General features: G+C 38.0%; 1 protein-coding gene across 2 annotated transcripts in view; it reads right to left on the minus strand.

Moving 5' to 3' along the window:
* Positions 1-10,055: 10,055 nt before the first annotated feature.
* The window catches only part of SH3BGRL2 (SH3 domain binding glutamate rich protein like 2), a 56,283-nt gene continuing 39,018 nt past the window's right edge, over positions 10,056-27,320 (minus strand). For both annotated transcript variants that reach the window (XM_032409400.1, XM_032409399.1), the window contains exons 3-4: positions 13,708-13,788; positions 10,056-10,677 (exon numbers count right to left, since the gene is read on the minus strand). In XM_032409400.1, coding sequence (XP_032265291.1) covers positions 10,666-10,677; positions 13,708-13,788 — 93 coding nt within the window. In that variant the 3' untranslated portion in view covers positions 10,056-10,665. The remainder of the gene's footprint in view (positions 10,678-13,707; positions 13,789-27,320) is intronic.

A 27,320-nucleotide genomic window follows, 5' to 3' on the forward strand; every position in this document is an offset into this window, starting at 1 on the left:
TCCCAGTCAAGTCCAGAACGGTGTTGGTACTCTGAATATCTATCTGTTACTCTTGATTTAGTAAACATGTCTCAGTGTCACACAAAACCCTCAAATACTGGTGAGAAAAATCAAAACAGAAAACAGGGGGCAAAGCAAGCGTTCCAGTAGCAAGGCTGGAGAGAGGCACAGGTAAGGAACGGAGTGTTCTGGAGTAGTCGTCCTTGGAAGCCAATTACCTTCTCAGCGAAATTAATTTCTCTTTCACTTCAGGTTCACTTAAAAGTTAATAAAAGGAAGAATATCTGGCAGAATCATCTATCTCTCCATCTACCCACCTGCTTAATCACTAGCCACCATGAACTGAGAGTCTGGGAATGCACACAATCATTGGATTTAATTGGATCTGGCACATTCTATTTCCTAATAACCTCCTGTCTTGTCTTCCATTAGAGGTAAAATCTTTTAGGGTAAGTGAATAGGTCAGACTTTACAGAGAAGTTTTTCAATTTTCCGTTTGCCACAGGAGTAAATTAAAAACAAAAAGATTAAGAGCCAATAGCTATGCCCTTTATGGAAGTATTGGGTTCTTGGTGTTTATTGTTGAGGAATTAGAGATTCTTTTTTTTTTTTTTTTTTTATGTATTTGATAGAGAGAGAGACACAGCCAGAGAGGGAACACAAGCAGGGGGAAGTAGGAGAGAGAGAAGCAGACTCCCCGCAGAGCAGGGAGCCCGATGCGGCACTCGATCCTAGGACCCTGGGATCATGACCCAAGCCGAAGGCAGACGCCTAACGACTGAGCCACCCAGATGCCCCAAGGAATTAGAGATTCTAGTGCAAGGCTAAGACCAATGCTCTAAAAATAGGTTGGTGCGTATCCTCTGATAACTGATTACATGAAGAGTCATTTCTAGAAGCTTTAAATATACACTTCAGCATCATGCTTTTTCCTTTAAATAATATTTCAATTTCAGTATGAAACTGAGAACCACAAAGTAAGGATGACTAGAAGTCATGGTTACATCCTAAGATTTGCATCTTTCTGTAACATTTGTATTTGTGACATGACTCACCAGCTTAGTTAACAAGTGAGTTGCCAACTTCCCACAACGAAGTTTTGGATACTTGACAGCAAGGCATCAGTATTGCTCGTAATGCAAATTTTCACTTAAACTGCCTAAACTTCACAAAACACTGATAATCCTTTTGCTCTTAATGAACATGGCTAATTCCCGAAGCGAAGTCACTAAGAGAATTCATTTGTGATACATGCCAGCTATCGGTTTATCACGTCTTAGCTCCAAATTCACCCTCCAACACGTGTTCTGTAATCGTGGACAGAATTCCTTTAAGCATGTCTCCCTCACAGGAGTACGACATTGAGCTTTCTCAGCTGGAGGTGGGTCGGTGGTGTGGGTCTAATGGTGCTGCCTTCTCTCGGGGGTCGCAGAGCACAGGGTCTCACATAGACCTGGAGCTCTGGCCCGGCGATCACCTCCCTGCAGCCCCTTTGACGTGGACACCCGGGTCTCCTGGTTGCCCTGGCATCTTTAGTCCCTCTGCAAGCGCGCAGGCCTGCCCGTGGCTCCTGGGCCCTCTGACCGCACTCGGGTTGTTTGCTGTTGCACGTGACTGTAGACCAGCCCTGCCTGGGCAGCCAGCGAACCTCTGTGCCATCCAGTGAGCTGCAACCGGAACTCCCCCAGGAGCTCTGAAGCCCCGACCCCTTCCCAAGTTTGTCCTTCCTTGGGTATTCTCCCTTAGCCCCAGCAGTAAAATATACTATTCTTACATCTGATAATCACTCCTTTATCAGTGCTTGGGAATCCTTTATATTTAATTTCCTGTGCAAATAACCATGTGGTGTTTACCTCTTGCTTGGGTACAGACTGATAAAAACACACTTCACTTAGCAACTGGTAATCATCAGCAGAAAGGACACAAGGAATAGACGTTACTAGTGATACAATAAGAAAAAAACTAGACTTTTCAGCTCATGGCCATACTTTTAATTATCAAATAGACTGTTGAACACATACTAATAAACCATGTATTTTATTTGACTGTAGGGTCAGCTTTTACGTAACAAATTTATTGTTTACAAGTTAAAAAAGGACATACAAGTAATTTGTCTCTCTTAATACAAAGCTGACCCAAACCAAATGGTATAAAATAAAAAACACCAAGAAAAGCAGCTTCTGAGATACTAAGCAGGGAACATTTATGCTCACAGGTAAGTTACAAAGAGTACTACACTTTCACCAACATCACGCAAACATAAATATCAATACTGGGTATCAACAAACTCACATAATGGTCTTCATACAGGAGAGATAATGGATCTGGTTTTTATAACATCATATTTGGGCTTAACTGACTGGTGGTTATACCCTCACTGAAATGGGAAAGTGCTATTCTCTTTCTCAGATGTTTACCAGGTAAAAAATACAAGCTGAGGTACAAAGGGGAAAAAAAAAAAAAAAAAGACTTACTAGCACAGAGTTCTTGGGCTTTGGCTGGACAGCTTACCCACTAAGCCACCCAGGTGCCCTCTGGCTGGACAGCTTATTTGGTGACTCTTAGTTCTACCATAAATCATGCAAAGGATGCTCTTCCAATCAGCAAAAAATTAGAATGTAAATTATAACGCTTTTGAAAATACTATTCAATAAAGAGCTATTTGTAACGAAAATGCAGTAAAGGTTTCAGTAATGGCGAAAACGTCGGAGAAAACAGATCTTCACCATTATTTAAAATCTATTCTCTGCTGAAAGGACCCATTTTCAGGAAGACGGCCATCTCTTGAGGTAGACACCACGGCCACCCAAATTCCCCTATCACAACTTGTCCTTTTGCCTGCATATCCGTCTGATTCCAGCAGTAGGTCTGTTCAACCTCACTGCAGATTAACATTTACTTGTTGGGGTCTAGAGGACGGAGCCTCTCTGGAATTGTCTCAGACGCAGCCTGGTCTCTAAATGAGTCAATGATAGGGAACAGGTTTCCTGCTGTCATTCAGAAGCCACCCACAAGTCTGAATGCCATAGTCATTTCACCTGCCAGATATGTAACTGCTAAAATTCTGTTTGCCCGGTCACCTCATGACTAGGATGGAAACCTGTCAGGATTCAGTTTCTCATTTGTGATTGTGATGGTGCAATGATAAGTACTTACTAGGCATGTAAAATCGAGGGAAGCTGCAGCTGGAGGCATTCCTTCTACCTGCCAATCTGGGGGGTAAAAATATCACTGTTGTCATCCCTTCCGCTACCCGTACTAGTTGGTTAGGATGTGGCTAGGAGCAGATAGTTTAAGAGTGGTTTACCACTAAAGACAGGCGGGGAGAGAGAAGAGGGTAAGTTTGGTCTAGGATAACAGAGTCAAAGCCGAATTACTGGTCTTTTTGCCCCACCTATTGATCTCAGAGTCATCTTTCCATCTGGCTTTGAATCCAGAGCCCAGAATGTGTATTTCAACCTAGTGATGTTATTAGTATGTGGCATGAAATGGATTGATATGAAGAAAAATACTACCCAATTTAACAGATTGGGATAATAATATCAATAAGCTAAATCAAATTAACATGAGAAATGTTCGCCTATAATTTATCTCAGACAGATTCCATGGGGTTATTCCATCTGTCTTTGAAGGATAAATCCTATATACGTACGGTAGTTCTTGAGAATGACAAATAATGAGCCCCAAAGCAACATGAAAACAGCTACGTGAAACACAGATAGTTGGCATCTGTTGACTTACAAGGGCTTTAATACAATCACTCTCATTGGGAAGGAAGGGTCCCAAACAAAATAATAAAAAAAAACACACAAAAACCCCCCAAAACCCAGGGTGCTGTTTGTCGGTTAAGCGTCTGCCTTCAGCTCAGGTCATGATCCCAGGGTCCTGGGATCGAGTCCCGCATCGGGGAGCCTGCTTCTCCCTCTGCCTGCCGCTCCCCCTGCTTGTGCTCACTTTCTCTCTGACAAGTAAATAAATAAAATCTTTAAAAAAACAAAACAAAACCCATTCTCCTACTTAACAACTACTGTCACCATCAATTATTTTAATGACAAAAGGGGTTCTCCCCGCAAAACTATTTTGCTGAGAGTAGCAACAAGAAAATGGTTTAAAACCCTGGGCAAAAAAGGGAAGATATTTTTCCTTAATACTCACATTCTGTTTTAATCTTTGGCAATGAGACCAGAAAGAAATGTTCAAAAAGTAGATTATCTGTATATTCTTATGAGCTCAATTGAGTTTTACAGATACAGACAATTAACATTTTAGGAAATCTAGGATAAAATCCTATTGATATTCATCACTGTTTTGCAGATTATAGATTCATCTGTATGCTTCATTAAATTTCCTCTTTAAAAAAAAGAAAACACACACACACACACACAACCCACCATGACTCTGTTCACAGATGTGGACCAATTCAGCAGGAGACATCAACTTTGTAAGGCAATAAAGGAACAAGAGGTTGGATACACAGAGAGATGCCCCATATTACAACACACACAGATTACTATTTTTATCCCAGGAAAAAAAAGAACCTCCCTCTTCACTACAAAAGTGCTTCAAGCTAGAAGGACAAAAAAGCAAAATGAGAAAAACAGTTCTCTTGGCAGTAGTATTAGAAAATTATATTCCAAAAGATGTTCACACTTTCTTTCATTTTACAAATGAAAGAAGGAGCATTTTGCCAAAACCCCCAAAACCTTTTAAAGGTTTTGTAAATTCTATTGTTAAATTCAGGTAAAGAAGATGGTACAGAATAGTACTGTCCAAGAGAACCAGGTACAGAATAGTACCGTCCAAGAGAACTATAACAAAAGCCATACATGTAATTTAACATTTTACAGTGGCCATATTAAAAAAAAAAGGTGATGGGCGCCTGGGTGGCTCAGTTGGTTAAGCGACTGCCTTCGGCTCAGGTCATGATCCTGGAGTCCCTGGATCGAGTCCCGCATCGGGCTCCCTGCTCGGCAGGGAGTCTGCTTCTCCCTCTGACCCTCCCCCCTCTCATGTACTCGCTCTCTCTCATTCTCTCTCTCTCAAATAAATAAAAATCTTAAAAAAATAAAAAATTAAAAAAAAAGGTGAAATTTGTTTTACTATTTAATTTAACCCAATATATCCAAAATATTATCATTTAAAAATGCAATCAATACAAAAATTATTAATAAGATATTTTACATTCTTTCTTTCATAATAAGTCTTCTAGTATGCCAGGTCCTTAGTCTATTAAAAATGCTGTTCCTGGGCAGCAGGAGCCTCAGAAGGTAAGACTGCATTGTAGTTTCTCATTCTTATACCCACCAGTCAGTTCACACACATGAAAACATGCTATCGGCACAGCACACTGGGTTATATTTGCAGACTACAGATCTAGCTCATTCAGCTTAAGGATTATTTAATTACGAGTATAGGTTCAAAACAATCTCCTATGACTTAAGTGAACTTTTTTGATGTCCTTTTCAGTGTAACATCATTTTGTCCTAGTGTAAGTCTATGACATGTTGGTAAGCTAAGGAAATGTGCATATATAAACATGCAGTCTATATAAAGATTTCCTTTCGATAAAATTTTATAGCAGAAAACCAAATGTGACAATCTCCTACCAAATAACTAGAATTGATGGGCCTTAAGATAGCTTCAAAGAAAGAACCCTGCTAGAGCATAGAGGGGTTTCCAAAGTACATCTTCTCTGGGATAATATGCTGACAAGTTGAAAATTAGCACACAATAAGAACACACAATATATGCATTTAACTTTATTTTCTCCAAATAGAAGAAAGTTTCACATGCTTTTCATACTTCTGGAAATTGCTTCAGAAGATTTTTCTACTCTAAATATAGTTTCTCTTTAATAGTTAAATAAGCGTTAACCAATAAAAGGTTAAGTATTAAGAACTTTAAAAATTAATAATTAAAAAAACAAAACACAATAGAAAAAAAGGTAAGAGACACGAAGAAGAATTTCCGAATTCCTACTTAGGAATTACCATAATAAAACATGTTCAATTTATTAGTAATCAAGTATGTGCAAAATGAAACCACAATGAGATACCATTTTACATTTTTCGGCTTGGCAAAAATTTGATTCTGATGATCCCGAACGTTGGCGAGGATCTAGAGTACTGAAAATTCTAGGATACCAGTGAAAGTGTAAGCTGGTACCATGACTTTGGAAAACAATTTGGCCTTATCTGTTAAGAGTTGATAATGTGCTTTATTGTTCGACACAGCAATTCTATTCAAGGTATACATCCAGTCTTGGTTATGTGCACCAGAAGTCATATAAAAGAATGTTCATAGCAACACTGCCTTTTTCTATTTCAAAGAAAGATGCAGTTCAATATCCAGTGACAGGAGAAGGGAAAAACTGTGATACAGTCATACAATGAAGTAGTACTTAGCCGTGAAAATAAACCAGGACACTTGTTACAAAATGATAATGCCCAACTGCAATGAACATAAAGTGATAGAAGAATACAGTTTAATGCCATTTATTATTATTATTTAAAGTACATATGATAAAGGAGGTAAAATGATAAAGGAGAGAAAGGCTATGATCCACAGAGTTCATGAGAGGGGCTCCCACTCTCAAACAGGGATGGGATAGCGCCCTAGAAGAGCACTCAGTGCCTCAGAGAAAAGGCAATGAGCTGGTGGCAGGCACACAGGGGTTTATTACTCTTTATATTTTAGTGTGTGTGTATAGATGTATGCGTATATATTCCATTGCATGAAATAATTTTAAAGCCTGGAAGGGTTGTAACAAACAAAGATTACACATAACATCTCTCCGGATGACGAAGGGAGCACCACGAACTGACCTCAACTCTATCATTCATCACTTGGCAGTAACTGCTGCCCTTGATTCCGTTTTTCTCCTTCTTCAGGATAGAGACTGCTGTCCTGCTCAGACAGTACCCATTACATTCCAGGAGCTCAACACATGCTGATTGAAAGGATGACCAAACCAACCTGACCTGCATTTCTAGAAGAACTAGGAAAACTGAAAATCTGGGGTATAAGTGGGCAGTGATTACCTGGCTTATTTGGTTTCACAATTTAGCACATTTCCTTCAAACTTACAGCCTGTTCTCTTTTATCTCCTCCTTTACCCTCCTTCGGTCTTGCTGTTTAAGGTCTGAAATAGTTCAGTGACGAGATCAGCCTCCGACTCTGCCTTCAGAAGTGTCTTCTGCTTTCAGAGAGGGCTGCCTCAAGGGGGGCCCTGCTATCTAAGGGTGGCAGCTACACTGTACTTGGGTTTTTGCACCCAATTAAGGGAACAAATCCACCAGTCCGTGGCTTCAGTGTACTCAGGAAACCACAATCATCTATTGGAACCAACCAAGGGAACAAGAGATTTAATGCTTCCTTGGCCCTGGTCACTGCCTGAGAGCATTCTGTGATCACCTCCCAACACAGATGTACACAGGACCACATACATGTTTGTCTCCTCAAATGGGCAAATGATCCGTCCGCATTTTTACAACTAATCTGCAGCATTCAGGTATGAGATTCATGAGTGGGAACAGAAGTATAACATCCCAACTAAACAGGAAGGTTTCAACCAAACACAGAACTACAATTAGAAAAGGTGTAAGAAATGGTAGGGAACAAACACTCCATTTTCAGAATATGTGTTTTCTGGCATTTATTTCTCTTTAATGCTGAATATAAAATCTGAGATTGCAGCAGTGCCTTTAGAAACAAACGCATACACACTGAAATCTTAAAACAATTATGCACATCAAAGTGGGCCCTGACACTTAAGAAATGCCGTTAAATGGAAAGTATTTCTAGAAAAAGCAAAACCCTACATAGCAAAATCAAATTTAAAAAAAAAACCAAACAAATAGAAAGAGGCTTTGGTACCTTTCAATAACAGAAGACAAAAATAAATTTAGTTCATTTTTAAATTCATGTAATACAAAAACAGCTAGGTGTCTGGAGGAATCTATAAAACAGAAACAAATCTAAAATATATTAGAGTCTGAGAGAGAAAAAAATCTTCCTTTTCTCCTCTTTGATTTTAATAGAACACCAGAATTTGGAAAAATAAGTATTTCCCCAACTAAATTTTCTTTTGGTCTGCATATACCTAGCAGGATGGCACTCTGTATTTTATCTAATTTTAAACTGGCATAATTTTATTTTTAGCAGCACATTTCCTTTGTCCCAATAAGCCTACTACAGGAAATAAAAATTCTGTCTTGAAATGCCTTTGATATTACATCTACGTCTGTAACTCCCACCTAGTGCTTTCCTAGGTTTTTAAGACTGTGAATATTCAAATCTAAAGGCAGCTAGTTAAAGAAAGGAACAGGAAATCATTACATGTTTGGAATTTAGCTGGTAAAACAGTACAAGGAAAGAGACAGTATTCTCTGAACACAATGTGGTCCCAAAGGGCAATACGTCAGTACTCTGCAGAGCCTGGGTATTGCAGCAAATGCCACACAGTGTGCTTCTACCTCACTCACAACAAGTACAGTACCAGCCAGGGCTGGTCTCTCCTATTTCTATGCTGATTTTAAAATAATAATAATAATAATAATAATAATGATGATGATGATGATGAGGTGAGGGCAAGACGATGTGTGACTGGTAGCAATTTAGCAATATCATCCATCTAGTCTGTTTAGGAAACCATTCTGGTCCTACAATAACCACAGTAATGCAAAAGCTTTAAGATGAACAAATCTGAATAGCTATCTTTGTCTAGCAAGTATCATGTTGATCCCCCAACCCCGGAATTTAACTTGCAAGGCCTCAATCTTACCAAGTTGGTTCTTGGTGCACACTGGCAAGAGTAGATTAAATGTAAGTTAGATCACTGTAGCATTAAATTTTTAAAATTGTTGTATCTGCAAATGAAATTCTAAGTCTTATCAGAAGACACATTTACTCAAACACAATATCCAGTTCAAAATAAAAGATTCCTGGATAGTCCCTGGGATTTCTCAAATGGAATTTGACCTGGATCTTATTTAATGCCAACTAAGCAGTAATACCCATGATTTCACAACAGCTTTCCTTGGAGAGAAAATTGTGGATCATGTATTGGTTCCAGTCAAGTTGAAATCTGTGGCATGTTCTTCTTCTGGTTGTAGTCCTGGGCTGCAGATCTCAGGCTGGGATTTCAGTGTCCGCATTCAACAAGTCCTTCAGAGTGGTCCGCATTTACTTAGTTGAGGGTGAGGGAACACAGGGGACAGGACTTTCATTCTTATGTCCTTTCAATTTCTTACATCCTGCTCAGCATCTGAATGATAGGTCCAGCATCAGGATGCTGAGAAAAGCAGAATATTTTAGGTAATCCTCTAAGAATTTATCCTATTCAAGACTGTTTATGTATGGCAACTAAAAACTCTAAAGACCATAAGAAGGGACAAGGATGGAGAAAAGTAGCCTCTGTCTGAAGGAAGTTGACATGTTCAGCATCTGCTCCAAAGGGAGTATAGATTCTGTATGCCAAGTACAATTCAGAGCTATTCTCTGACAGCCCCTTTCTCATATACACTGCTCTGAAAGCTCACTGGTATCCATGTATAGAATGGGAACATGTATCTGCAGTATTCTGAAAAAGCTGGGACTGTACATTGGCCAGAAATGTAGAGGTTAGGTGAAAAGCAACCGAGGAAAAAAATGAAAATTGTACCCCAATATTAGTATCTTTTCATATGCCTCATCAAGGGCTCATAAAATATATCTAACCAAGATCTTCCTTTCTCAAAAAAAAAAATATATATAATCCATTCACAAAATAGAATAAGCAGCTGTTAGTTAGGGAAGCTGCATTTAAAAATATGTTACTTGTGCATAAATAAGTTGCTAGAGCTGAAAATCCCTTCAGATAGGAGTCAGATCATTTCCCTCTAAATTTACTGTCTAATTAGTACACCTCCTAAAATATACCTTTTACGCTGTCTTTTACATTTAAGTGAAACTTTTCCCTTGCAAGAGATGAAGAACCCTTTATTTTCCAAAATACCAACTATTTTTATCCCTGTAACTTGGTCCTGATCACACATTGTTGTGACAGTGATTTTTGGAAACATCTGTAGGAGTTTGGAGGATTTATGGAAATAAGAGTGTCCATTACCAAAGGAGGCTAGAACATCTTTTTCTATAGGTGTTATTACAAAGCACTGGAATAGTGATGGCTGCGACTTTTGCAGCAAAATTCTTCAGCCCTTTGTCAACCTGCATTGCTTTTTTTCTGTCTGATCAAAAGATTCTAATAGTCTGGCAAACTGATTTCAAGGATACAATCCAGGCCACTTAAAGAGAGGCAGGTCTGAGCAATACTGGCATCAGCTACAACCTAGGGCAGATTCAGCATTTTCTCTCCAATGGTGCTACCCATTTATCTTTCAGTCATTAAGGAAGCACACCTATAACAGGTTAGAGTACCTCCAGGTGAATGAGGCAACTGCAGGCAATTCTGAAAATAAGAAAAAAACCACCACAGTCCTGATTTGGTTTAAAGCAATCATGCAATACCATTATACCCATGTCTTCCAAAAACACCTTTTCCATGGCAAGCAAAGTTACTGATGATGCACGTGGCTTTAGTCACAGTGACGTATTAGGTAAGCAGGTGTGTGCTGAGTACCAGGGGGCGCTCCAAAATACATCTCCGTTATCTTCCACTTGTCTTCTCTAAGGTTCTGCCTATTAATTTGAAAAAAGAAAAAAAAAAAGGTCAGTTGTTGCATTGGGTTGACAAGAAAATTCAGCCTGGTGATGATATTTTAAATGTCAGGAATGGAGATGTTGGAAATCACAATAAATCACCCCCATGTGATTGATGACAGCAAATCCTAGGTTTCAGGAGCAGCACAGATTTCAATCACAGCCACCCAACCTGCCAAATGTCAAAGTGGAAGGGAAGCCACATGTTTCCAAAGACTGTTGAGACTCCTCTCAGAGGCACTACTCCCCCTGTACCCAGGTGAGTGGGGTGTGTGTGGGTACTTCACTTGGGGCCTGCGGAGGGCAACCATACAGCACCAGTATGGCCAAAACTCTTAGTAAATAAGCTGCTGCCCCAATTCCCCCAGGGCCACCTCTGGCCCTCCTCCCAGGAGAGCTCCATGTTTCAGCCACTAAACAGATACCTGCCATGGCGGGGGGTGGGGGAGGGTGGGACTTCCAAGACATGCTCAAGCTAGCTCTGGCTGGTCAGTGCCCAGGATTTACTAGCTGTTACAGTACTTTGAATATCACCCCTGAATGGTAGGGATCCCAAAGCAGAAACTTCTACTCCAGGCCCTGCTTCGAGTCTAATTAAACAACAAACTTGATGGTTTTCTACCTGAAAATTATTGGTGAAAAGGCCTCCTTTTCTCTTAGGTATGTACCATGATGGGTTGGCTTCTACTGGCTCCAACCAGCCAAAGGAGGAAGTGGGCTCCCCCAGGATTTCCATACTTTCAATTTCTTGAGAAAAGTGAGAAATCTGTATTTTAAATATTAGCAACACATTTAAATTCTTTTCAAAGTTCTGTGTAGGAGAGACGCATCCAGAGCCAATGTGGCCTATAGGCCACCATTTTGTGACCTCTTACCTTCCTCTGTGCTGTCCATTTTTGAGAACTGCCCAGAGTCTACCTTATACCTGGGCCTGTTGGGCTTGTGAACGTTCTTCTCCTACCATCTCTCTACTCTCTCCTCACTGTGTATGAGCAATTACAGATGCTAATGTTGTTTTATATGTTCATTGGCAGGCTTTCTAGCCCTATTGTTTATGTACGTATACTGCAGAGAGTGAGGGAAAAGAAAGGAGAAAAGGGGGTTTCCATCTTTTAGTATATTATACCCGTGAATACTCTGTCTAGGCCTTTGAGTGTGGACTGTGGATTGAGTACGTATTACTACCAAGGTAAAAAAATAAATAGATAAGTGGGGGGGGGGGGAGGGGAAGCTGAATTGCTCTTAAACATATTTTCACCTCTCTCCTATGCAGTGTTAGTTGCTATTAACCCTTAAGGCCCTGAATGATTCATGAGAGAGGGTTGCACAAACACTGCACCATGGACTTCCACTCTGGTTCCATGTGCTCCTGCTCATACGATTGACTCAGGGGCTGGAATATGGTGTGCTGAATGGGTGGGGTTGCCCAGAGCCTTTAATGCCCTTGGAATGGTCTACTGAAATCAAGTAGTTGTCAATGGCATCAGAAGACCAACTTTAATACTGTGACCACAAGTCATGTGAAAATGCATATTTTATGGATTATAGGCTTCCTGGGAAATTTATGAGAGAATAAATATTTTTAAAGAGTAAAAAAATCAGCCTTCAGAATCTCTAAGGAATCTACATCTTCAGGGGAAAATGAGAACAAAGATGGCAAGCGCACAGTATTTTTTTTTTTTAAGGTTTTTGCATAGATAATGATGTCCACTAGATTTATGCATACTTTAGATTACTCCTACCCATGTTTTTTCCAGGTCTTTGAAGATAAATCTGGATTGTTTAATATCTTTGGATGAAATATGTTATAAAAATACTACAATTTTCCTAACAAGTATTCCAATGTTCCATCTTTATAAAAATAGTTGTAAGAACCTTTAAATATTATATGTGTGGGTTTTGCCACTGTTTAAAACATATGCATGGAAACCACCCACAACCATCTGTGGACTTAGTAATGTAAAAACAAAGCAAGATTTCACATTGGCTATGAACTGCGGGTGCTGGTGTATAATTTATATTATTGATAGTCTCTGCTTTCCTCCCATAGGTGTTCCAGAAACGGTACAGATCCTGAGTAGCCTCAAAAGACCTATTGCTGACAGACATCAAAGTACCCAGTAATGTACTTTCATTTCAATTCAGTGTTAAAAATAGATACTTTAGAATTCAGTCTCAATTTGAAATATAGCCAAAACCTCAACTGCCTTGTATATAAAGATTATAAGAAAATACACCCAAAAAAGTTAATATGCTTATCTCTGGGTGGTGGAATAATAGGTGATTTTTATTTTCTACTCTATACTTTGGTATTTTCCTAAATGAACCTTTCCTAAATAAGGCTACTTTCACAATCAGAAGAAAATAATATTTTTAAAGGGGGAAATAATCAAAATATTACCTTATTTAATAAAGAAATTCTGTTTTTTATTTTGAAAGTGAATCTATACGCTTCACAAACTTGTAATAATATATATAACTTCTGGTCTAAATATTAGAAAAGCTTGAGCCTTTTATGTTCCATCAAAGACATATGACATAATAAAGTAGCTTCAAAAAACATTTTGATTTAGTGTTTTTTTTTAAGGTTGACCATTTATTATTACAGACCATCTCCCTTCCAATGTAAAGGAGTTAAATGTGCAAAAAACCTTAAAGATATGGCTTTGATTCTGCTATTTCAAAAAATGTAAAGTAATGTAAACTTGCACTTTAAAACAGAAAGCACTTACTACCTTACATTTTTCTTGGAAGAAGGGGGGTATAGATTTTAAATAAAATAAATGATAGATAAAAATAAACTCTAATATACAACAATTGAAAATTGGAGGAAAATACCCTGGGCTTCTTCATGCATTTTTACACTGGGCAGTCCCTGACTGTGCATTTGAGCGAGTGAAATTTAAAAATTTAGGAGACTTACACATGCATTCCTCTAACATCGTCAATCTCAACCCCTCGAGACAATTCAAGAAAGATGAATTTTAAAAAAAGAAAAGATTTACCTACCTTTGATGCCAACCGTGGTTTCAGGCCTAAGAATGAATAGACTGTGTTGCTTTCCTTTGCTTCAAAAAAACTGTCATAATCCTAGAAAAAAGAGGAAGAGAAAAGAAAAAAAAAAGCAAAAATTATCAGTATTTGGTGCTTTTGAAAAATTCTTTATGGAAACGAGAAAATGTACCATTGCTCCATGCAGGCCAGGGAAGGGCTACATAAATCTACTGGATTTGCTCTGCTTGAGCATAAAAATTTCTCTGAGTATGATGATGCGTGTACCGTGTTTTTAATGCAAGGCCTGTGATAGGACTAAAATGTAAAACACTGACAAGACCAGTGAAATCGGAACACGTTCCCTTTCCCTCTTGTGCCAAACTAACATTTATTTGTGTGAAATCACTCTGATCAAAGATTTTACTTCTAGTGCTTCAATATGAAAGGCTGACTCCCAATTCCATTCTTGGTATTTTGTTATCTAGGGCTTTAAAAAAAAATCACTGGGTAAACAGAAAGCCATAAAGATCTCCATGTGTCAGTACAAGTGCTTCTATTCTGCTTTTGAAGTTTTCCACATTCTTTCAGACTATGTCTTCAGAGAGAATAAAAAGATCAAATAAAACCTAGAGGAAACTATATCCTCTGTAACATTTATCTTTGCCTCAGACACAGAATCATTTTTTTCTTCCTACTTTCACAAGAGAGACCAACAAGGAATTCTGGTCCATGTGTTCATCAATTGTTTCTTTTCAAATGTTTGCCTAGATATAACTCTATGGTTTCTAAGTTGAGGTAAAGCAGTCTTAAAATTTGGTACAAGTCCCTTTGATCACTTTATCTGAAGGATAAATCCGAAGGATAAATGTAAGCAGACAATGATCAGAATCATTTGTAGCCATTTGCTCTGTGCCGGGTGCCTTATAATCAGTACTTCATTTAATCCCCACCACAGACCACCAGGCTGGAGACTGGCTCGGAGCAAAGCAATATTTTGCCCAAGCTTAACAGGCAATCCGTGAAAGAGCTGAGATTTGGGGCCAATTCTCGTTGACATAGAAATCAATGCTTTTTGGACTCTGCGATGCTTCTTGGCCAAGAGGAAACCAGGTATGGGGCACCCTGTATACAGTCACTGAGCCCCAGTGAATCCACTGCTGAGCGGAGCCAACGGCATCACAAATATTTTTGAAACCTGTCTAGGAATCTAAATGAGAGTCCATGACTTAGAGAATGGAGATTCGCTTCTTGCAAAGGATGCCTCAATGATGAAAAAAATCTTTGAGTTATTTCACTCTGTATAGAGACTCTCTTGTTCAAATGCTTTAGCAAGTTGAGTCTCACGTGGTTTTGAAGGTAGCTTGATTTTAATTCACAATCATCTCAGCCTCAGGCCTTCCACTCCCTGCTCCTTCCATAGATCTTCAGGTGGTAGCTCCCTCTGCAATTCAGGAGTGGGCCTAATACAGTGCACCGCCAAAGAGAGCCTTCTTGACCTGACGAGAAGGAGCAATCCATCTGAAAAGGGAGGCTCAGCAAAAAACGTACTTCAAAAATGGCATTTTAAGCTGAAATCTGAAGGGGGAGAAGAGTTGACCAAGCAAAGGGTTGGGACAGGGGCATTGAGGACAGAAAACAGCACTGGTGAAGGGGGAAGCTGGCAAGTCTGACAGGGACAAGCGTATGCCAGACTGTACCAAACCAAGGAAGAGATTTTGAATTTTATCTTAAGTACAAAAGGAAATCATGTATAGGTTCTGAGCAAGGGAGCAGAATGAGCTAGTTTCCCTTAAGAAAATAGCTAAGTTAGGGGCACCTGGGTGGCTCAGTCGGTTAAGCGTCCAACTCTCTTGATTTCGGCTCAGGTCATGATCTCAGGGTCCTGGGATCGAGCCCCACATTGCACTCTGTGCTCAGAGGGGAGTCTGCTAGAGATTCTCTCTCTTGCCCTCTGCCCCTCTCCCCTGCTCACGTGCACACTCTCTAAATAAATGGATAAAATCTTAGAAAGAAAGAAAGAAAATAGCTAAGTTATCTGTGTGGAGAATGGCTGAGACAGGCCAACAAGAAGGAAAGCAGGGAGAAAAGTCAAAAGAGTATTGTGGTAATCCAGGTAAGACGGTGGCAGCCTGAACCCGACCCATGATAATGGAGATAGAGAAAAGTAGACAGACTGGAGATAGATTTCGGAGGAAGAATTGATCATACTCAACTGTGGAACTGACCTTTGTAACTTGACAGGAAAGACCAGAGAAAAAGCAGATGTGAGAGTAAGGCTGAAGCTGTTTCAAAATGTTCAGTTTGAGCAAGTGTATGAGACATCTAAGTGAAGAAGATACCAGCTGGGCAGCTGGAGGTTTCTAGTGACTCTAGGATATTACAGATTTCATACAATTTTACGGAAAATTTTACAATTTTTTATAAGAAAAACTATGTCACAAATAATACAGGTCTAACAGAATTTAGGCAAAATCCTATGAACTGAAAATGTTACAAATATTCTTTGTAACAAAGGTATTTCCAAATAGTTGAATATCATTTCACTGATCTGGGTTCAAGAAATAATCCTGTTCAATGCCTACTTTCTCTGCCTTTAACATCACTATGGCTAGGGGGTTTCTTACCTGAATATTGAATTGGATCCTCCCAACAGTTTAGAAATTGTCACTTCAGGTAATTAACTCCTTTCAAAGCAACATATATAAGATTTGGTAATTAACTTTAAAAGCAGAATAATTTAAAGTCATTAATTTTTAAAAATGAACGTTAGAATAGTACCTGACACACACCAGGTTACCAATATTTGTCAAGTGGATGAATGAGTTGTGTTTGCCAATTAATGACTGATGTGCCATGTTTTAGGTAATCTCATGCTAATAACGTAATTTGAGTAACGGGTTTTTAAAAATTAAATAAAAAATTTATTTTTTGATATTTAAAGGTCTGATGAATCTCAAAGTGTAAAAGGTTTTATTTTTTTGTCATATTTAGGCAAAGAGTAGGTGGTCGATAATTTAAAATCTAGGATTTCTTACTAGTTAATACCTCCTTTTAGAGATAATAAATTAAATAGTATGACTGAAATAATTTAAGCGTAAAATTGTATTAGAAATTTTAAAATCACATTCTATTAAGATGTAAGTTCTTATGGCCTTAGGCATTCCCCAATAAAAGAGAAAGATCTGCTTTCTTATCAAGTTCATTTGACTTATGAGGCTTCTACTTTTAAAAATATATTAAGGTTTGTACTGAAAAAGTTAAAAGCATTGTATTTTAAAAACTCACTATAAAGCTTCGAAATAGGCTTGCTGAATTCCTTATAGTCAAAGACACTCTCTCTGAAGTGTCTGTAAATACACATCTGCAAATTATACATTTCAGCACAATCAACCTTCTGTAACTATACAATATAATGATCAGTTAATATTACCTTTGGAGAAGGTTACAAATATACAAGGCATATTCAAGATAAAATTGCCCAGTTTCAGAAGCTGGTACATTTGTATTACACGTAAGACAAAAGATGAAAACTCACTTTGTTTCTAGTGCTATGAAAAGAGAAATTTCTGGACTACGTAGGTATCAACATAACTGAGCACTATTACTAATGGAACATCTATCTAAATGCTGCAATTTTAAGAAAAATAAAGCAAACTGAACAGCCGTTAAGAAGGAAAAAACAAAAGCTTCTGTCACCTATACTTCTGTGTGTGTTCAAGTGAAAACCAGTGTCAGAAAATTTAGAAGCTCATGATAAAATCTACAACAGGTGAAGTGTACAATAGCCTCATTCTTCCACAGAGCTCACGTAAGCACATTACCTGTACACCATGATGAGACTATTATGGACTAGACAAGCATTTGAGACAAAGACCTTAAAGTTCTTTGCCCTTTCAGTGTTCCCTAGGAGAACCGTGAGGAAAACCCACAGCAGCCACGCTGCTACGCTGCATCACTTCCCACGCCACGTCAATGACAATTAAGTGACAGACCCGTATTATTTCTACATGCCAAGGGCATATCCAAACAGGAGGCTGTGGGGAATAAAAACAATACATGGCTTATAAGGAAATGGTGGCAGCAATCGGGCCTAGCTGAGCCAAAGCAAATTTGGTTTACCCAAAAGAAGAAAAAAAATCTTAAATTCTTTCTAAGACGACCAGCGTTACTGCTGCTGCAGCTGAAAAAATGCGCAGAGGCTCCTTCTTAAAATCTTTCAAGCCTGAGGGTAGCCTCTGAGCAGTATATCTTGATTCAGTGGTTAAGGACCATGAATGCTATGTTCTATTTTATAAAATCTTGGTATAGAAGGAAAAAATAGTTGACAGTTCCAATCTTGGTAGGGTATATAAGATGTATTTTTCTGAAACAGCTTCATTCAGCAATTTCTATGCCAAACACCAAAAATATGGGTAAGCCCAAAGCTGAGGATTTTAAGTTCCTAATCCCTGTTTAACATTTCTGACCATGCTGGTACAAGATGGCAGAGCAAGCACATACATCTACCCAAGCACCAAATGAAATTGAATGGAAAAAAAAAAAAAATTGTGTTGAACATAGGAAAAGGAACCAGCAGTAACATTTTAAGAAATACCCAAAGCGGTTAAGTGAAGAGGCTAAAATTAAGAGAATCTCGTGGATATTGACATTTATGTCATTCTCCTTTAAGCCACAGGGATTTAGTAAAATAGGATAATATACCCTCCTCTATGACTACGCACACAACTAAACAGCTCTATAGAGATTAGCATTTATAGGTTTATAACAAAATAAATGTTTATATATTTTATAATAATTATTACAGTCACAGAGGAGAATGTGATGTATAAACTTTAGCAATGTTGTGTGTGTGCGTGTGTGTGAATCAACATGGGGGAGAAATGAGAGGAGCTATTAAGAATGATTTCTCTTCATCTTTCAAAGAAAAACGTGCTGTCTAAAGCTTTAAATCCAGGAATATAGGCACAGGCTGGTGATAACTAAGAAAACTACAAAGCAGAACCTCACAGGAGAGGCTATCTCTTGGGAATCCAAGGGAGGGCACATATAGCCGGGCAGAGGAAACGTGACTTTTCACTTTTGACCCTCCTCTATTGTCTTAACATTGATAGTATTAACATGGCCTTAGTGTCTTAACAGTTTTGTTTTCTTTTCATTAACTCTAACTGCATAAGGCTCAGAAAGAGAAACATTTTAACCTAAAGAAAACCTCCAGTGTGGACCCTATTTAAGATACACCATGAAACATGCAACTGGGGCAGCCTGAGCCTGTCTGGATGAAGGTTTTCAATATTCACGGCACAAGCCATCGTTTTCATGAAAGACACGTCCCAGGGATTCATCACTGTAGAATACTGCAGCAAACATCTCAGTGAGGTGAAAATGGGAGATTAAACATTTATAGACAGAAGAATAAAAACTACGATTATATAAAAGAGATAAAACCGCAAAGAATATCTAATTAAATTGTTATGCTTCTGGGCATACAGCTGATCAGCAAGCGATAAAGAGGAATTTATATCACCCCTTCCCCACCACCCGACTTTTTCCTTTCCTAGTATCTGTGAGGATGTCATATAAGATTATTTACAGTAAAACATCTGAAGAAGATTCTCCTTGATTAGATAAGTTATCTTTTAGACAGGAGGCCTTGGAATACAGATCTTCAAATTCAAATTAAGTTTCTTAAGAAAATTCTACCTGTAGGATAGGTGAGTTTCTAATAGAGGTGATTTTCCCAATAGATTTCATTGTAAAATTTAGAAGAAGGTTCAATGAGCTTCCTCTTGAGACATCTGACTGACTTTTAGTAATAAAATGAGAATGCAAATGCTCAGAACTTTGACAAGGCGGGACCCAACAGAACAGGTTAGCTACCTGCTCAGCTGAAAACATCTGTGTAGCTAGTCACCCATTCACATAACCAATTTTTGGTAAGTATGTTCTGGGTTCCTAGCATTATGCAGAGACTAAGATAAATGTGCCACAGAGCCTGCTGAGGTGAACACAAGGAACCTCAGAAGGGAAAGACATGAAAAAAAAATTCTATGAGATAAAGATCATAATAGGAATGAGGCACAGGTTTGCTGGGCTTAGGGGAGGGGCAGTGATAACCAGAGCCCTAGTTAGAGAAAGCTCAATAACAAGGCCTGTTTGAATTGAGTTCTGAGAGAGAAATAGGGTGGAATTACATAGGAGACAAAAATTACAGGATTTGGTAACCAAGTGGGTATTGAGGTGAGGAAAATGAGTTTGGGGTAACTTTCAGGGCTTTGCCTTACTATCATGTAGATGATGTAGTCATTAAGCCTACATAAATAACATCCATATTTTAGAGACAGAGCACAATCTCCTGTGAATAATGAAAATTTTAAACTTTAGCTTTCCTTTTTTTCTTTCCCTTATTGACTCCAACAACCAGAGTTCTAGTAACACAAAATTACTGCAAGTCAGGCTTCAACATAGGTCAAAATTCTATGACCATGTTCTACTCCATCCTGCCAGAGGATATATTTTATTTTCACAGAGGAGACTTGGAAATCAGCTAATCCTGTGTTTCTCAAATGTGACCACTAAAGAACTCCAGGAGGTGGAGGCAACATTGGACCATCTAGAAGGGGAGTAAACTATGGAGGGGGCCTCTGAGCTAAGCATGGTTTGACATTCTTAAATGGTTAGAAAACAAAACAAAGAAAACCAAACAAAAAAGAAGATGTAGCAGAGAATTGGTGGTCTGAAAAGACTAAAGTATTTGCCAGGTGGTCCAACCCCTGATCCAGAACACTGGAGGATACATTTTGAGGCAGCCCCTATAAAAGTGAAATTTCTTTGAAGCCTTGTTCAATCTAAAAATTCATGGAAATCAGGCATCCTGCCCCATAATATACCAGTGTTTCTTTGGCTATTAAAAAATGTTTTGCAATGTACTCAAAATCTTCAAGCCAAATGCTGCTTTGGGCAGATAGGCAGTCTTTATTCTATGACTTTGGGCACCCCGGAGCCCTGAGAAACTCAACTTGTTTTAACTTTTACTAGTTTTCATTTCACCAAGTGATTTTTTTCTTCACCTTGAACCCAGATTCTGGGGCCACCAACAATAACCCTTCGTATCTTGATAACAGTACACCTCAAAATATTTTTGTTATTTGACAGAAGACTCTTAAAAGGAAAGAAAGAAAAATGACTCTAAGGAAAAGAAAAAGAGTGGAAGAGCTTAAATGAGAATGTACTTTATGAAATAACATTCAATTTAATGCATTCTTCAAAACAGCTTGCCAGTTGCAAACTATTATTTCAAGTGACTGGAAACAAACTAAATAGCCCACACTGAGGGAATGATTAAGTTAATTATAATAATCCACCCAAGGGAATAAGATGCAACTTCTAAAAAATAAGCTTATAAGGACATGGAAACTATTTTTGTTAGAGAACAAAGCAGGGCACAAAATGGTATATATAGTATGATCAACAAATGTGATTTTAAAAATTTAAATCAGCTTGTAAGAAAAGAGAATGTGCATAGACCAAATGTTTACAGTTGTATTTGAAAGGCAGTATTTATTGTTCCTCCTTTCTCATTCTCATTTTTCAAATATTCTCTACTTCCATATTCATTTTAGTGCTGGGAAAAAAAGAAACAACAACAATAATAATGTTGGATAACCAATTCAGTATGAAAATCTCTTTAAATATCTCTTTTTTTAAGATTTTATTTATTTATTTGAGCTAGAGAGTGAGAGAGAGAGTGCGCATGAGACAGGGGACAGAGGGAGAGGGAGCAGGGAACCTGACTCAGGGCTTCATTCCAGGACCCTGGATCATGACCTGAGCCAAAGGCAGATGCTTAACTGACTGCCTCACCCAGGCACCCCATCTTTAAATATCTCTTTCCAACAACTTCTTATGAGACTTTTGGCTGAAAATCATTTCTTATATTTATATGTGGAGATATATATATATATATATTCAACTTCAATATATTCAAATTTAAATATATGATTTTTAAAAAATAAAAATATGTATGAATCAGGGACTTGAAAACTGATAATTAAGGGAGTTGGTTCTGCATGCTTCAAAAAGATGCCCAAACACACTTAAAATGTATTATCCCAAGACAATCTTCTCAAAAGTCTTACATAAATACTGCACTTGGAAACAATACAACTACATACATTTAGGTGTTCTGTGGTGTGCTTCTGAGCCTCCACCAATGGTTAGAAGACACTAACACATCTCCTTGTCTCCTTTGATGGGAAAGAAAGAAGAGGAGAGGCCACAAGGAACTATTGCTGTCTTTCTGCACCTCCTTGAGATCAATCTAACCCATCTCTAGTCTACTTTCAGGCATTAACCAAGGTAATATGGGGAAAGGCAGTCAGAGTTGGCCCCCAAATCATTACTTAAACCAAACTTTTCAACAGCTTTAATATAATCTTATTTGATTAACAGTAGACCCAATGCTTAGGTATAAATTTAACATTCTACAAGTATCACCTAAAGTACCAAAATAGTAATTCAATAGTTTTAAAATATAAACAATCTTATAAGTTGCCCCATGGAAAGTGATCAAAATGGTTATTTTTCTATAAAAATATTCTGCCATCTATCTCTCAGCAAACTGTCATCTCTTCCTTGTAAGACAGGACTTAACATGAATAACTCCAGCCACACATTCTACCTCACCCCATCTCTTCTCACCATCATCCAATGGCCAATTCTGAGTATGGGCATCCTTAGCCAAACCTGCACCAACTTGTCTTGACTATCTAAATGGTCACTATCTTCTCCCCTTTTGATGGTTAATCCACAAACTGGTTAATGTGAACCCAGTTAAATGAAATTTGGTTGCATTCCCATTTCTAACTACCATTTTTTAAATAAAATAATTAATAAATTCAACAAAGTCACAGGACCAAAAAGCAACATATAAAGATCACCTGTGTCTCTATACATGAATAAATAAACAATTGGGAAAGGAAATTTAAAAAATAATTCTATTTACAATACCAAAAGAGTAAAACACTTAGGTGTAAATCTAACTAAGAAGGTTAAAGATTGTATGTTAAAAACTATGAAACATTGCTGAAAGAAATGAATAGAGACACATATCAATGGAAAGACATCCCATGTTCATGGATTAGATGATTTAATATTGTTAAGATGTCAATATTACCTAAAACTATCTAAAGATTCAACATAATCCCTATCAAAATCCCAACAGCATTTTTTGCAAAAATAGAAAAAAAAAAAAACTAAAATTTACATGGAATGTCAAGGGACTCCGAATAGCCAAAACAAGTTTGAAAAAGGACAAAGTTGGAGGATTCACAATTCCTGATTTCAAAACATATTACAGAGCTACAGTAATCAAAACAGTATGGTACTGGCATAAAGATAAGACACTGAACAGAGTCCAAAAAAATAAACCCTCATGTATATGATCAAATGATCTTCAACAAAGGTGCCAAGACCACTCATTGGGGACAGGACAGTTTCTTCAACACATAGTGCTAGGAAAACTGGATATCCAAATGCAAATGAATGAAGTTGAACCCTTATCTTATACCACATACAAAAAGTAACTAAAAATGAATTAAAGACTAAATATAAGACCCAAAACTATAAAACTTCTAGAAGAAAACATAAGGGGAAAGCTTCATGACACTGTATTTGGCAAGTAATGATTTCTTAGCTATGACTCCAAAAGTATAATCAACAGAAGCAAAAATAGACAAATGGGACTACATCAAATATTAAAACTTTGTTCATCAGAGAATATAATCAACAGAGTGAAAGGCAACCTAAGAATGGGAGAAAATATTTGCAAATTAGATATCTGCTAAGGGGTTAATATCCAGAATATACAAAGAACTCTTAAAACTCAACAACAAAAAATCAAATAACCTGATTTAAAAATGGGCAAAGGATTTGAATAGACATTTCTTCAAAAATGATATACAAATGGACAAAGTGTATGAAATGCTCAACATCACTAACCATCAGAGAAATGCAAATCAAAATCACAGTGAGATACTACCTCACACCTATTAGAATGGCTGCTCTCAAAACAAGATAAAACCAAAAAAAAAAAAAAAAAAAAGAAAAGAAAATAACAAGTATTGGTGGGGATGTGGAGAAGTTGGAATCCTTGTGTACTGCTGATGGGACTGTAAAATGGCATAACCACTATGACGATTCTTCAAAAAATTAAAAATAGAACTACCATATGATGCAGCAATCCCACATCTATGTATATATCCAAAACAATTGAAAGTGGAATCTCAAAGAGATATTTGCAAACCCATGTTCAAAGCAGTACCATTCACAACAGCCAAGAGGTGGAAGCAACCCAATCCATCAACAAATGTAGTATATACACACAATGGAAGCCTTAAAAAGAAATGAAATCTTGTCACATGCTTCAATGCTATAGGCTAAATGTTTGCATCCCCACAAAATTCATATGTTGAAATCCTGATGCCCAAACACCTTTAGGAGATGATTAAGCCATGAGGGTAGAGCCCTCAAGGATAGGATTAATGCCCTTATAAAAGAGCTCTCTTGTCCCCTTTCACTATATAAGGGCACTTCAGGAAGTTGGCAGTCTGCAATTCAGAAGAGCATCTTCATCAGAACTCAACTATGCTGTCACCCTGATCTTAGACTTCCAGCTTCCAGAACTGTGAGAAATAAATTTCTGTTGTTTGCAAAATACCCAGTCTGTGGCATTTTGTTATAGCAGCCTTGATGGACTAAGACATACAACAACATGGATGAACCTTGAGGACATTATACTAAGTGAAATAAGCTAGTCACAAAAGGACAGACATTGTATAATTTCACTTCTATGAGGTATCTAACATAGTCAAATTCAGGGGTAGAAAGCAGAATGACTGTTATCAAGGTCTGGGGTGGGGTACAAATGGGAGTTGTTTCATGGGTATAGAGTTTCAGTTCTGCAAGATGAAAAAGTTCTGGATATCTGTTTTACAACAACGAATACTTACTACTAAACTGTACACTTAAAAGATAGTAACTTTTACAATGTACGTTTTTATCAAACATTTTTTAATAAAAAATAAAATAAAAACATATTTTAAAAATCCAAATCTTTTTTTTTTTTCCCTGAATAAGGAGGGAGAAAAGAAATAAAAAGGAAGTAAATACTTTCCTTTAGGACAGATGTGTGCATTTTCATTTCTGGTGCACTCCACACATGCCAGTTCCACAGAGAGAGAACAAAGTTTAAACCTTGAACATGAGGACCCGGAGCTTTCAAAATCCAAATCAGACACTATAAAACCCATCAGAAAAGCCTAAGGTTGGGGATGTTTACCTTTAGGTTACTCATTACCTTGCTTATGGTAGGGATACTCCCAGGAAATAGCAAGAACAACCAGTCTGCGCAATTTGGGTTCTTGATTACAAATAACTCAAATGGACATTAGCAACTTAACAAGAAAGGAATTTGTGGCAGTATAGTGGGAAGCTTTGAATCCACATTAAAGCTGAAGAACCAGTTTATAAGACAAATTTCTATGTCTGGGTGGCCAAGAACACACCGAGGCCACACCTCAGGATCAGCCCCATTAGGATACCTGCCATGGCTATGGCTATTCCTGACCCCAAGACCCCTGTCTAACTGATCCTGTATTGCTGCATTATCCCCTCAATGTTCAAATTCTGGGGTGAGAAGAACTGACTAGACATGCCAGGGAGCTTCCATTCAGTGGGGAATTCTTCCCAACAAGCAGATTATTCAAATACTAAAGGGCAGAGAGAAGGAAATTGTCTACGTTGATTACCAAGTAGCTTAGCAGCTATTTATGTCTCCCAGTTTAAAATAAAGTAGTAAGTTTCCAGCCAATTCCAGGAAATACGTAAATCTTCATGCTTACTGGATCCCGTCACCTGCAATGTGGCAGGTTTCCACAAGTTATCCAACCAGATAAGACCACTGATAAACTATCACTAGGTAAAGCAAGGTGCACAGAAGCAGGTAGGATGAATGAGACCATGGTTAGTTGCCCTCTAATGCTTTTGCTTTTGTCAAAGTCAAATTTCCTTGACTGTGATAAGAGCAGACACTGTCTTCAAAACTCCTGCTAGCACAAACTATAAAGACAGAGTGTGTACCAGTGCTGTGCTGTCACCATCCCCATGGGACTAACATTGCTTAAGCAGAGAAGATGCCATTTATCCAGCACAGTGTAATCAATGTGTAAGCCTCTAGCCAGTTCCCAGTCTATCTGAAAAAATTTCCATAGACTGTAGGGCAAAGGTACACAGAGATGTAGAAAGTCATAAAGAAGTGAAAGCAAGGGTAAGGAATTAACTTCATTTCACATTACATTCTTTTATTCATTCAATACATTCCTGTATTCAAAGGGCTCTGAACACTTCTACTTTCACGATGATAGAGCAAAGATGTCTTTTCCTCCTTTATCTTGAAAAATCAACAAAACAAGAATTTTTTTAAAGAACCAGAAACACCATTTAAAAAAAATAAAACTAAGAGACATCTACAGCTCTGAACCACAACATATGTAGGAAGTGAGGAGAGAAATGGTGAGGGGCATTAGAGAGCAGAGGATGGTCAAACCTCAGTGTCTGAACAAGCTGCGGGGGCTCCCCAGGAAACGTCAGGAACTGGAGGCATCAGCTATTGTGAGGGTGAGGTGAGTGGGCAAAGGCAGAAAACAGGGAGACTGTTTGAAAATCTACATAAGCAGCAATGAGATTCCCAGGGTGCCTCACTCTCCCCAAAGGAACTAGAAGGTACACCATTAATAAATACAGCTTCTGGGAAGCAACAAACTTATAAACAGCAGCATGGAAGACAGAGTGGGGGTGAAAACTGAGATATGAAGGGAAACTGTGCATGGCAGAGAGTGAGACCCTCTAGCCCTCTCACCCTACAGGTCCAGAACTCCAGTAGCCAGGCTGATATCCCCAAAGCAAGAGACTGAAGGGCAATTCTTTGGAAAAATTAAATTATCACCTGAGAAAAGACCTGAAGATTTTATTATCTGTATCTACAACAAGAATGTAATAGGCTACCCAGTCAACCTAGAGAGAAGTCCTCTGGGAAACAAGCCCACACACATATATAAGCACACACACAACTTCTAATTAATTAGCTTTCTAGTGCCTCACCTCTTAAACAAAAGACAAGGATCACCAGACATCTGAGGAAAGCCCACCACAGTTGAGAGAAAAGACCAAAATAAGCAAAGTGAAAAAAAAAAAAGGCGGGGGGGGGGGGAATTAGTAGAACAGGGACAATACTGGTAAGAGAAGAAAACCGCAAAGAGATCATATTTAATATCTCCATTGAGCTGAGATCTGTACTCATCTCATAAAAGCACATTATTAAAAAGAAAAAATCAGAATGTAAGAAAGGAAAAAAAAAGATTACATAAAAATTCAATGAAAAAATTCAAAGGTAAGTTAAAGAAATTTCCCAGACAGTAGAACAAAAAGTTAAAGAGGACAATACAAAAGAAAAAGATAAGACTATTAGAAAATTGGTGTAATAAGTTCACATCTAAATTAATATGTATTCTATTTTTTTTTTAAGATTTTATTTCTTTATTTGACAGAGAGAGACACAGCGAGAGAGGGAACAC

This window comes from Phoca vitulina, unplaced genomic scaffold, assembly GCF_004348235.1.
Source record: "Phoca vitulina isolate PV1807 unplaced genomic scaffold, GSC_HSeal_1.0 scaffold11, whole genome shotgun sequence".
In the NCBI taxonomy this organism is placed as follows: domain Eukaryota; kingdom Metazoa; phylum Chordata; class Mammalia; order Carnivora; family Phocidae; genus Phoca; species Phoca vitulina.